General features: G+C 42.1%; 1 protein-coding gene across 1 annotated transcript in view; it reads left to right on the top strand.

Annotated features, from left to right (window-relative positions):
- Positions 1–12145, top strand: part of sft2d1 (SFT2 domain containing 1) — a 43620-nt gene that overhangs the window by 27001 nt on the left and 4474 nt on the right. Inside the window, exon 7 of the mRNA XM_014158025.2 lies at positions 10070–10099. Within this exon, the coding sequence (XP_014013500.1) occupies positions 10070–10099 (30 nt within the window). The remainder of the gene's footprint in view (positions 1–10069; positions 10100–12145) is intronic.

Raw genomic sequence — 12145 nt, 5'->3', positions numbered from 1 at the left:
GGAAAACAGAGTTTTGCTTGGGGTCATTGTCCGTTTGGAAGACCCATTTGCGACCAAGCTTTAACTTCCTGACTGATGTCTTGAGACGCTTCAATATATCCACATAATTTTCCTCCCTCATGATGCCATCTATTTTGTGAAGTGCACCAGTCCCTCCTGCAGCAAAGCACCCCCACATGATGCTACCACCTCCGTGCTTCACGGTTGGGATGGTGTTCTTTGGCTTGCAAGCCTCCCCCTTTTTCCTCCAAACATAACAATGGTCATTATGGCCAAACAGTTCTATTTTTGTTTCATCAGACCAGAGGACATTTCTCCAAAAAGTACGATCTTTGTCCCCATGTGCAGTTCAACCCGTAGTCTGGCTTTTTTATGGCGGTTTTGGAGCAGTGGCTTCTTCCTTGCTGAGCGGCCTTTCAGGTTATATCGATATAGGACTCGTTTTACTGTGGATATAGATTCTTTTGTACCTGTTTCCTCCAGCATCTCCACAAGGTCCTTTGCTGTTGTTCTGGGATTAATTTGCACTTTTCGCACCAAAGTATGTTAATCTCTAGGAGACAGAACGTGTCTCCTTACTGAGCGGTATGACGACTGCGTGGTCCTATGGTGTTTATACTTGCGTACTATTGTTTGTACAGAGGTCTTGGCTGATTTCTTTTGATTTTCCCATGATGTCAAGCAAAGAGGCACTGATTTTGAAGGTAGGCCTTGAAATACATCCACAGGTACACCTCCAATTGACTCAAATGGTGTCAATTAGCCTATCAGAAGCTTTTAAAGCCATGACATCATTTTCTGGAATTTTCCAAGCTGTTTAAAGGCATAGTCAACTTAGTGTATGTAAACTTCTGACCCACTGGAATTGTGATACAGTGAACTATAAGTGAAATAATCTGTCTGTAAACAATTGTTGGAAATATTACTTGTGTCATGCACAAAGTAGATGTCCTAACCAACTTGCCAAAACTATAGTTTATTAACAAGAAATTTGTCGAGTGATTGAAAAACAAGTTTTAATGACTCCAACCTAACTGTATGTAAACTTCCGACTTCAACTGTATGTGTCTCCACACACCTAGGCCTGGGCTATTGATGGATTCAAGACAAGGTCATTTTTATTGGTCTCAGTTTGTCAAAGTAGCCTGTCATAACGATCATTTGTGAGGTATTTAAAAAGATTCTGCCAAAGTCTCCAGTCATGTAAATTGATGAATTGCATTAAATGCTTTTATGAAAGGCCACATTTTTCCTAGAACCTAGGCTACTAAAATGTTTCCCCATGTGTGCAACTTCTGTCGGTGCCTCTCTTTACTCTACTGCTCTATGCCAATATGCAAATGTGATGATATGCATGCAACGTAGTTTTTTTCTCATGCGTTCCAGTACCTCAGAACTTCCTAGGTCACCCTCCTCTCATGACCTCAGAGCCTCCCAGGTCACCCCTCTCACGCTCACTTTTTGTTCTGGCACCTCCCGATTTACAAATTATGCTCTGGCAAGATCTGAAAACAGCTTTTGGTGGAGGGAACCCCTCAAGCGTTAATGAATTACAGCAGTTTGCTGCTGAAGAGTGGGCCAGATTGTCAGTAGAAAGGTGCAGCAAGCTACAAGAAACATTTGTTGGCAGTTATCTTGGCCAAAGGCTGTGCAACCCCCCCAAAAAAATATTTGATTCTGCAGTTTGGAAAATCCAAAAGAACGTGTAGAGACCAGAAGTGTTTGTCAAATTCAATTTATTTTAGAAAAAATTGGGAATTATTTAAGGAAAGTGAAAGGTGTCAATATATTTGGCCGCAAATGTATCACTATCAACCTTCTTCAAAAGATACGCTATCAGCAACGTCAGTGCTGGTAAACCTTTCCTCCTTTAGTACATTTGCATGATGTCATAACACACACCTACACAGTCTTCTATTGCTCACTTATCACCAGACTGCACTTCACTTGATGAAGGTTGAACTCTTCTGTGTCCAATGAGAGCAGAGCTGACTTGCCTCCAGCTGATTGGCTCAATGGGCTAGTGCGTATGCTGAATCCAGTTCATGGGTGAACCCTTAGGACGTGCACTGTGCACGTACTGTTGTACCTGCCTTTACTTTACTGACTTGGTTCGTTGTTGCCGTATCATGTACACGATTAAAATGGCATTAAAATACAGTAGACAACAAATGGACAATAAAAAAATCCTAACAGTTACATACAGCATATATCGATGAAAGAAGACCAGCCTGCTGGCCTTACTGGGTAGATAGGAACATTAACCCCAGCTGTTTAGGAGTCGTATCACACCTGGTATAAAGGATTGTCTAGTTCTGTTATTTCTGCTGGGGCAGAAATAACCTGCACCCAGAGGGGAGTAGTTCAAAGTTCAGGTCCTTGGGTCTTAATGGATTTTGTGAGCCTTGCTAAGGGCCCTGACCTTTAAAGATCTCATCCAAGCCTGTGTTTGACCCTGGATACAACCTGGCTGGTAGGATCTCTGACTGTTATCCTGCGGTTGTACCTGCCTGTCCTGGATACAACCTGGCTGGTAGGATCTCTGACTGTTATCTTACTGTTATACCTGCCTGTCCTGGATACAACCTGACTGGCAGGATCACTTGCAGGTCAATGAAATTTACGTGCTGGAAAGCAGGAAGCAAAAAGCACTTGTTGATGTTTTTGCATGTAGATGTTGGAATGTTTGTATAGAGGCGTGTATGTTTGCATATTGATTGTGTGTCTAGCTGTCATTCCAACCTACTGAGATATCACCTTCCTCTCTCACGGTGGTACCTGTCCTAGTCTGATAGACATGACCCTCTCTCTCACTGTGGGACCTGTCCTAGTCTGATAAACACCTTCCTCTCTCTCACTGTGGTACCTGTCCTTGTCTGATAAACACCTTCCTTTCTCTCACTGTGGTACCTGTCCTATTCTGAAAGATGTCACCTTCCTCGCTCTCACTGTGGTACCTGTCCTAGTCTGATAGACATGACCCTCTCTCTCACTGTGGTACCCATCCTAGTCTGATAGATCACCTTCCTCTCTCACTGTGGTACCCGTCCTAGTCTGATAAACATCTTCCTCTCTCACTGTGGTACCTGTCCTAGTCTGATAAACATCTTCCTCTCTCACTGTGGTACCTGTCCTATTCTGAAAGATGTCACCTTCCTCGCTCTCACTGTGGTACCTGTCCTATTCTGATAGATATGACCCTCTCTTTCACTGTGGTACCTGTCCTATTCTGATAGATATCACCTTCCTCACTCTCACTGTGTGGTACCTGTCCTATTCTGATAGATGTCACCATCGTCTCTCTCACTGTGGTACCTGTCCTATTCTGATAGATGTCACCATCGTCTCTCTCACTGTGGTACCTGTCCTAGTCTGATAGATGTCACCTTCCTCTCTCACTGTTGTACCTGTCCTAGTCTGATAGATGTCACCTTCCTCTCTCACTGTGGTACCTGTCCTAGTCCGATTGATATCACCTTCCTCTCTCACTGTGGTACCTGTCCTAGTCTGATAGATGTCACCATCGTCTCTCTCACTGTGGTACCTGTCCTATTCTGATAGATGTCACATTCCTCTCTCACTGTGGTACCTGTCCTAGTCTGATAGATATCACCTTCCTCTCTCACTGTGGTACCTGTCCTATTCTGATAGATATCACCTTCCTCTCTCACTGTGGTACCTGTCCTATTCTGATAGATATCACCTTCCTCTCTCACTGTGGTACCTGTCCTATTCTGATAGATATCACCTTCCTCTCTCACTGTGGTACCTGTCCTAGTCTGATAGATATCACCTTCCTCTCTCACGGTGGTACCTGTCCTATTCTGAAAGATGTCACCTTCCTCGCTCTCACTGTGGTACCTGTCCTATTCTGATAGATATGACCCTCTCTTTCACTGTGGTACCTGTCCTATTCTGATAGATATCACCTTCCTCACTCTCACTGTGTGGTACCTGTCCTATTCTGATAGATGTCACCATCGTCTCTCTCACTGTGGTACCTGTCCTATTCTGATAGATGTCACCATCGTCTCTCTCACTGTGGTACCTGTCCTAGTCTGATAGATATCACCTTCCTCGCTCTCACTGTGGTACCTGTCCTATTCTGAAAGATGTCACCTTCCTCGCTCTCACTGTGGTACCTGTCCTATTCTGAAAGATGTCACCTTCCTCTCTCACTGTGGTACCTGTCCTATTCTGATAGATGTCACCTTCCTCTCTCACTGTGGTACCTGTCCTATTCTTATAGATGTCACCATCGTCTCTCTCACTGTGGTACCTGTCCTAGTCTGATAGATGTCACCATCGTCTCTCTCACTGTGGTACCTGTCCTAGTCTGATAGATGTCACCTTCCTCTCTCACTGTGGTACCTGTCCTATTCTGATAGATGTCACCATCGTCTCTCTCACTGTGGTACCTGTCCTAGTCTGATAGATCACCTTCCTCTCTCACTGTGGTACCTGTCCTATTCTGATATCACCTTCCTCTCTCACTGTGGTACCTGTCCTAGTCTGATAGATGTCACATTCCTCTCTCTCACACTGTGTGGTGCCTGTCCTAGTCTGATAGACATCACCTTGGCAACCACCAGGCGTACACACACGCACATCTTGGCATAGTACATCACATAGTACATCACATACGCACTCAGACCTGTCTGTGTGTGGGAGTGTATTTCCTGTAACATTCCCCCCTCGGTCCATTGACCAACACAGCTACGCATTGACTGTCTGAAACAGGCCTATTAGTCAGAATGGAACAGGAATTCCTGCCGACTTCTCAGATGAGATGCCAAATGTACCAGAATATATTATCCAATGGTAAATCATTTATCTGGATGTTCTCATGACTCAGTTAGTTGGTTGTCTAATACCGTATTCTGTATTGATACCCTTTCTATCATACCCCCTCAGTGAACAGCCCACGTTAACAAAACACAAGTATTCAGACCCCTTCCCCTTTTCCACATTTTGTTAAATTACAGCCTTATTCTGAAATTGATTAAATCAATAAAAAATCCTGATCAATCTACACACAATACCCCATAATGACATCACAATACCCCATAATGACAAAGTGAAAACAGGTTTTTACAACATTTTGCAAATGTATACAAAATTTCAAACATAAATCCCTAATTTACATAATTATTCAGACCATTTGCTATGAGACTCAAAATTGAGCTCGGGTGCATCCTGTTTCCATTGATCATCCTTGATGTTTCTACAACTTGATTGGAGTCCACCTGTGGTAAATTCAAATAATTGGACATGATTTGGAAAGGCACACACCTGTCTAAATAAGGTTTTTGTCAGAGCAAAACCATGCCATGAGGTCAAAGGAATTGTCCGAAGAGTTCCGAGACAGGATTGTGTCGAAGCACAGATCTGGAGAAGGGTACCAAAACATTTCTGCAGCATTGAAAGTCCCCAAGAACACAGTGGCCTCCATCATTCTTATATGGAAGAAGTTTGGAACCATCAAGACTCTTCCTAGAGCTGGCCCCCCGGCCAAACTGAGTAATCGGGGGAGAAGGACCTTTGTCAGGGAGGTGACTAAGAACCCGATGGCCTAAACCTGGTTTTGCTTTATCATTATGCGGTATTGTGTGTAGATTGATGGGAAAAAACTATTTCATCCGTTGTAGAATAAGACTGTAATGTAATAAAATGTGGAAAAGGTAAAGGGGTCTGAGTACTTTCCGAAGGCACTGTAAAATTACAACTAAACTCAGCAAAAAAAGAAACGCCCCTTTTTCAGGACCCTGTCTTTCAAAGATCATTTGTAAAAATCCAAATAACTTCACAGATCGTCATTGTGAAGGGTTTAAACACTGTTTCCCATGCTTGTTCAATGAACCATAAACAATTAATGAACATGCACCTGTGGAACGGTCGTTAAGACACTAACAGCTTACCGACGGTAGGCAATTAAGGTCACAGTTATGAAAGCTTAGGACGCTAAAGAGGCCTTTCTACTGACTCTGAAAAACACCAAAAGAAAGATGTCCAGGGTCCCTGCTCATCTGCGTGAACGTGCCTTAGGCATGCTGCAAGGAGGCATGAGGACTGAAGATGTCGCCAGGGCAATAAATTGCAATGTCCGTACTGTGAGACGCCTAAGACAGCGCTACAGGGAGACAGGACGGACAGCTGATTGTCCTCGAAATGGCAGACCATGTGTAACAACACCTGCACAGGATCGGTACATCCGAATATCACACCTGCAGGACAGGTACAGGATGGCAACAACAACTGCCCGAGTTACACCAGGAACGCACAATCCCTCCATCAGTGCTCAGATTGTCCGCAACAGGCTGAGAGAGGCTGGACTGAGGGCTTGTAGGCCTGTTGTAAGGCAGGTCCTCACCAGACATCACCGGCAACAACGTCGCCTATGGGCACAAACTCACGGTCACTGGACCAGACAGGACTGGAAAAAAGTGCTCTTCACTGACGAGTCACAGTTTTGTCTCACCAGAGGTGATGGTTGGATTCGCGTTTATCGTCGAAGGAATGAGCGTTACACCGAGGCCTGTACTCTGGAGCAGGATCGATTTGGAGGTGGAGGGTTCGTCATGGTCTGGGGCAGTGTGTCACAGCATCATCGGACTGAGCTTGTTGTCATTGCAGGCAATCTCAACGCTGTGCGTTACAGGGAAGACATCCTCCTCCCTCATGTGGTACCCTTCCTGCAGGCTCATCCTGACATGACCCTCCAGCATAACAATGCCATACTGCTCATTCTATGCGTGATTTCCTGCAAGACAGGAATGTCAGTGTTCTGCCATGGCCAGCAAAGAGCCCAGATCTCAATCCCATTGAGCACATCTGGGACCTGATGGATCGGAGGGTGAGGGCTAGGGCCATTCCCCCCAGAAATGTCCGAGAACTTACAGGTGCCTTGGTGGAAGAGTGGGGTAACATCTCACAGCAAGAACTGGCAAATCTGGTGCAGTCCATGAGGAGGAGATGCACTGCAGTACTTAATGTAGTTGGTGGCCACACCAAATACTGACTGTTACTTTTGATTTTGACCCCCCCTTTGTTCAGGGACACATTATTCCATTTCTGTTAGTCACATGTCTGTGGAACTTGTTCAGTTTATGTCTCAGTTGTTGAATCTTGTTATGTTCATACAAATATTTACACATGTTAAGTTTGCTGAAAATTAACACAGTTGACAGTGAAAGGACATTTCTTTTTTTGCTGAGTTTAGTATCCACCCCCTCAGTGAACAGCCCACGTTAACAAAACGTCATATTACAACTAGTATACAACCTGACCATGACGTCACAAAAGAGATTATAGTTGAGCCTCTTAAAAGTAATTCCCTGATGATGATGATGATTATTATTTATTTAAAATCCTCAACCCTCACTCCCAGGCCACTCCATTAAGTTTCAGCTTGTCTTAATAACCAGGATGTAATCCTCTTGTTATGGCCAGGCATCATTTATTAAAGGGATAGTTCGAGATTTTGGCAATTTAAGCCCTTTTTTCCCCTACTTACCCAGTGTCAGATGAACTAGCGTTTAGCGCAATGACCGGAAGTCTAGCCTACAGGAGCATCTAGCATGCTCGCTACTCCTGTAGACTTCCAATTAGTGCGCTAACGCTAGTTAGCAATTGCTCCAGAAACTACCTTCAACTTCCTTCAAACAGAGACAAGCAAATGGTATCCGTGAGTTCATCTGACTCTGGGTAAGTAGAAAAAAAACAAGGCTTAATTGGACAAATCTCAAACTATCTCTTTAAGGACAATAATGTGCTCTATCAAAATGGTGTAATTACTCTGATAGTCTCAGTGCAGGCAGTGACTGTCATTATCTCTGTCTACTTGTATTTATCTTTGTGCTAATATTGGAGGAAAAAAAAGACTTAAGCCACATTGATGAAGGTTTGTAGTTGTGTTTATTATTCATATAGCTGGAAGACAAACTGGTCTTTCATGATGAGTTAGTCTATTGTTTCCATATTGACCCCACCTCTTCATTTTATGTCATGGGAAAGAGTCCATTAATATTGGGTCTGATGATTATATTCCTTTGGTCATACTTTCCAATATGATCTTTAAAAATACCGATCACACCTCCAGGTAGATAGCCTGAGTGAGGCTAGTTCTTTTCAGACCGGGTGGTCCTATGGACAGATACTCCAATCTCTGCTGTGGAGCTTTGCAGCTCCTTCAGGGTTATCTTTGGTCTCTTTGTTGCCTCTCTGATTAATGCCCTCCTTGCCTGGTCCATGAGTTTTGGTGGGCAGCCCTCTCTTGGCAGGTTTGTTGTGGTGCCATATTCTTTCCATTTTTTAATAAAGGATTTAATGGTGCTCCGTGGGATGTTCAAAGTTTCTGATATTTTTTATAACCTAACCCTGATCTGTACTTCTCCACAACTTTGTCCATGACCTGTTTGGAAAGCTCCTTGGTCTTCATGGTGACGCTTGCTTGGTGGTGTTGCAGACTCTGGGGCCTTTCATAACAGGTGTATATATACTGAGATCATGTGGAACTTAGATTGCAAATAGGTGGACGTTATTTAACAATTTTTTTACTTCTGAAGGTAATTGGTTGCACCAGATCTTATTTAGGGGCTTCATAGCAAAGGGGGTGAATACTTATGCACGCACCACTTTTCTGTTTTGAATTTTTTTGAATTTTTTGAAACAAGTACATTTTTCATTTCACTTCACCAATTTGGACTATTTTGTGTATGTCCATTACATGAGATCCAAATAAAAATGTATTTAAATTGCAGGTTGTAATGCAACAAAATAGGAAAAATGTCAAGGGGGTGAATACTTTTGCAAGGCACTGTACCTGTATATTATAATATAGGCTACCTGATACTATACCTGTATATTATAATATAGACTACCTGATACTATACTATAGAAGGCCAGCATCCTGGAGTCGTCTCTTCACTGTTGACGTTGAGACTGGTGTTTTGCAGGTACTATTTAATGAAGCTACCAGTTGAGGACTTGTGAGGCGTCTGTTTCTCAAACTTGTCCTCTTGCTCAGTTGTGCACCGGGGCCTCCCACTCCTCTTTCTATTCTGGTTAGAGCCAGTTTGTGCTGTTTTGTGAAGGGAGTAGTACACAGCGTTGTACAAGATCTTCAGTTTCTTGAAAATTTCTCGCATGGAATACCCTTCATTTCTCAGAACAAGAATAAACTGACGAGTTTCAGAAGAAAGGTCTTTGTTTCTGGCCATTTTGAGCCTGTAATTGAACCCACAAATAATGATGCTCCAGATACTCAACTAGTCTAAAGAAGGCCAGTTTTATTGCTTCTTTAAACAGAACAACAGTTTTCAGCTGTGCTAACATAATTGCAAAAGGGTTTTCTAATGATCAATTAGCCTTTTAAAATTATCAACTTGGATTAGCTAACACAATGTGCCATTGGAATATAGGAGTGATGGTTGCTGATAATGGGCCTCTGTGTAGATATTCCATTCAAAATCAGCCGTTTCCAGCTACAATAGTCATTTACAACATTAACAATGTCTACACTGTATTTCTGATAAATTTGATGTTATTTTAATGGACAAAAAAAGTGCTCTTCTTTCATAAACAAGGACATTTGTAAGTGACCCCAAACTTTTGAATGGTAGTGTACCTGTATAGTATAATCTATACCTGTGTAGTATACCTGTGTATTATACTCTATACCTGTGTATTATAATCTATACCTGTGTAGTATACCTGTGTATTATAATATATACCTGTGTATTATAATATATACCTGTGTAGTATACGTGTATTATAATATATACATGTGTATTATAATATATACATGTGTATTATAATATATACCTGTGTAGGATACATGTGTATTATAATATAGACATGTGTATTATAATATATACCTGTGTAGTATACCTGTGTATTATAATATATACCTGTGTATTATAATATATACCTGTGTAGTAGACCTGTGTATTATAATATATACCTGTGTAGTAGACCTGTGTATTACAATATATACCTGTGTATTATAATATATACCTGTGTATTATAATATATACCTGTGTAATATCTCGTTTTTTTGTCTCTCTTTCAGGTACAGCATCTCTTACATTCCATTTGCCAGGTAAGATGATTATGTTCCATGACCTTTAGTGGACCCTGGTTAGAAGACTGTGTCTCACTAACTTCCCCTCATCTGGTGTGATGTGTGGAACCCAGTGGGTTGACCCCTACCATCACCCCAAGGGGGAAAGCTGTTACTTATATTGTGTACTTTGGTATATAGCTAACAACAATATGAGATCTGCTGATTACAGTGTTGTTTCTAGTTTTACTGCACAGAACAACTTAACGGTCAGTGCTGCCACCTTCCCCTTTATTTCTCAGTCTGATATCACTGATTGGTTGTGTGATGTGAGGCTCTGTCATAACCTGTTCCTTGGTGATCCAGTAGATATGTTGTTTAGTTCACACAAACCTTGTGGACAAAGTGAAGGGATAATGACAATCCCAGAGACACAGACACACACACACACTGACTTTAAATTTGAGAGCAGCAGCCGTCCATCTACAAATGGTACAATGCTTTGCTGAGCTAAACACAAACACTCCCTGAATCCCTGATAAAAAAAAAAGCATGTTTATATTTACTTCTACACACCCTGCTGTTTGGTTCCACCATATGGTGCTAATCCCCTCCAGGGATGCATCCTAAAGGGCTCCCTATTTCCTACATAGTGTACTACTTTAGACCAGAGGCCTATGGGAAAGTAATGCACTAATGTAGGGAACATGGTGCCATTTGGGACAAAGCCCTCACCACACAGAGCTCTCCACGCAGATGGCAGCTTGTTGTTTCCCGCTCCAGCTCTACCAATGTTTTATATTAACGTGAAAATATTATCCTTTTAGAAAATAGATTTTTGAAAACATGCTAATATATGTTTTTATTTTTTATTTTACTAGCCTTCATATTATTATCAGCGCTAAACTCTGCTTGAACCCCTGAGAGTTGACTTTAGTGGTGATTTCTGTCTTGGTAAAGGAGAGAATTAAACACAGACAAATTGAGTCTCTTCCCCCTCCCCCACCCACCTATTAGATTTACACATAATGCCCTGGTGTCTGCCCTTACACCTCCTTAGGAATAAAGGCTTGTTTAGCCTGAGCTAGAGGTTTCTCTCTTTTAGTGGAAGGTTTGAGCATCTTTTCACCTTTCACCCCCGTCCTCCTCTCTCACACTACACAGACACACACAAGCACGTTTCTGTGGCGGGGAGGGGAGACAAAGAACGTTAGCCTCCCTCCTATCATATTGAATCTGTACAGTACTGTATAGACCAGAGGAAGTGTAACTGTAAATCGCACTGTATGCGTAGAAATGAATTGATAGAATTAATAGATGATTGTTTTACGTATAGCCCACAGGGAGGCTCGTTGTTGCTGTGTTGGGACCCGTGTCAGAACGCTTCAGGGCTTGTGTTCTGTATTTCCATTCTTTTATTGATAAACTCAGTTCTTAGAGACTCACAGGTTTCTGGTTTCTGCCAGCAAATCATTCTGTCCCCCAATCCTCTTGGTTTAAATCTCTGTTTTCATTTAGACTGGTGTTCGCTGTTGTTTTCATTTAATTGGTGCTCTGTGTTGTTTTCATTTAGACTGGTGTTCGCTGTTGTTTTCATTTAATTGGTGCTCTGTGTTGTTTTCATTTAGACTGGTGTTCGCTGTTGTTTTCATTTAATTGGTGCTCTGTGTTGTTTTCATTTAGATTGGTGCTCTGTGTTGTTTTCATTTAGATTGGTGCTCTGTGTTGTTTTCATTTAGATTGGTGCTCTGTGTTGTTTTCATTTAGATTGGTGCTCTGTGTTTTCATTTAGACTGGTGCTCTGTGTTTTCATTTAGATTGGTGCTCTGTGTTGTTTTCATTTAGATTGGTGCTCTGTGTTGTTTTCATTTAGATTGGTGCTCTGTGTTGTTTTCATTTAGACTGGTGCTCTGTGTTGTTTTCATTTAGACTGGTGCTCTGTGTTGTTTTCATTTAGACTGGTGCTCTGTGTTGTTTTCATTTAGACTGGTGCTCTGTGTTGTTTTCATTTAGATTGGTGCTCTGTGTTGTTTTCATTTAGACTGGTGTTCGCTGTTGTTTTCATTTAGACTGGTGTTCGCTGTT

Source organism: Salmo salar, chromosome ssa19, assembly GCF_905237065.1.
Source record: "Salmo salar chromosome ssa19, Ssal_v3.1, whole genome shotgun sequence".
Taxonomy (NCBI): domain Eukaryota; kingdom Metazoa; phylum Chordata; class Actinopteri; order Salmoniformes; family Salmonidae; genus Salmo; species Salmo salar.
This window is presented reverse-complemented; position numbering and strand designations above follow the sequence as displayed.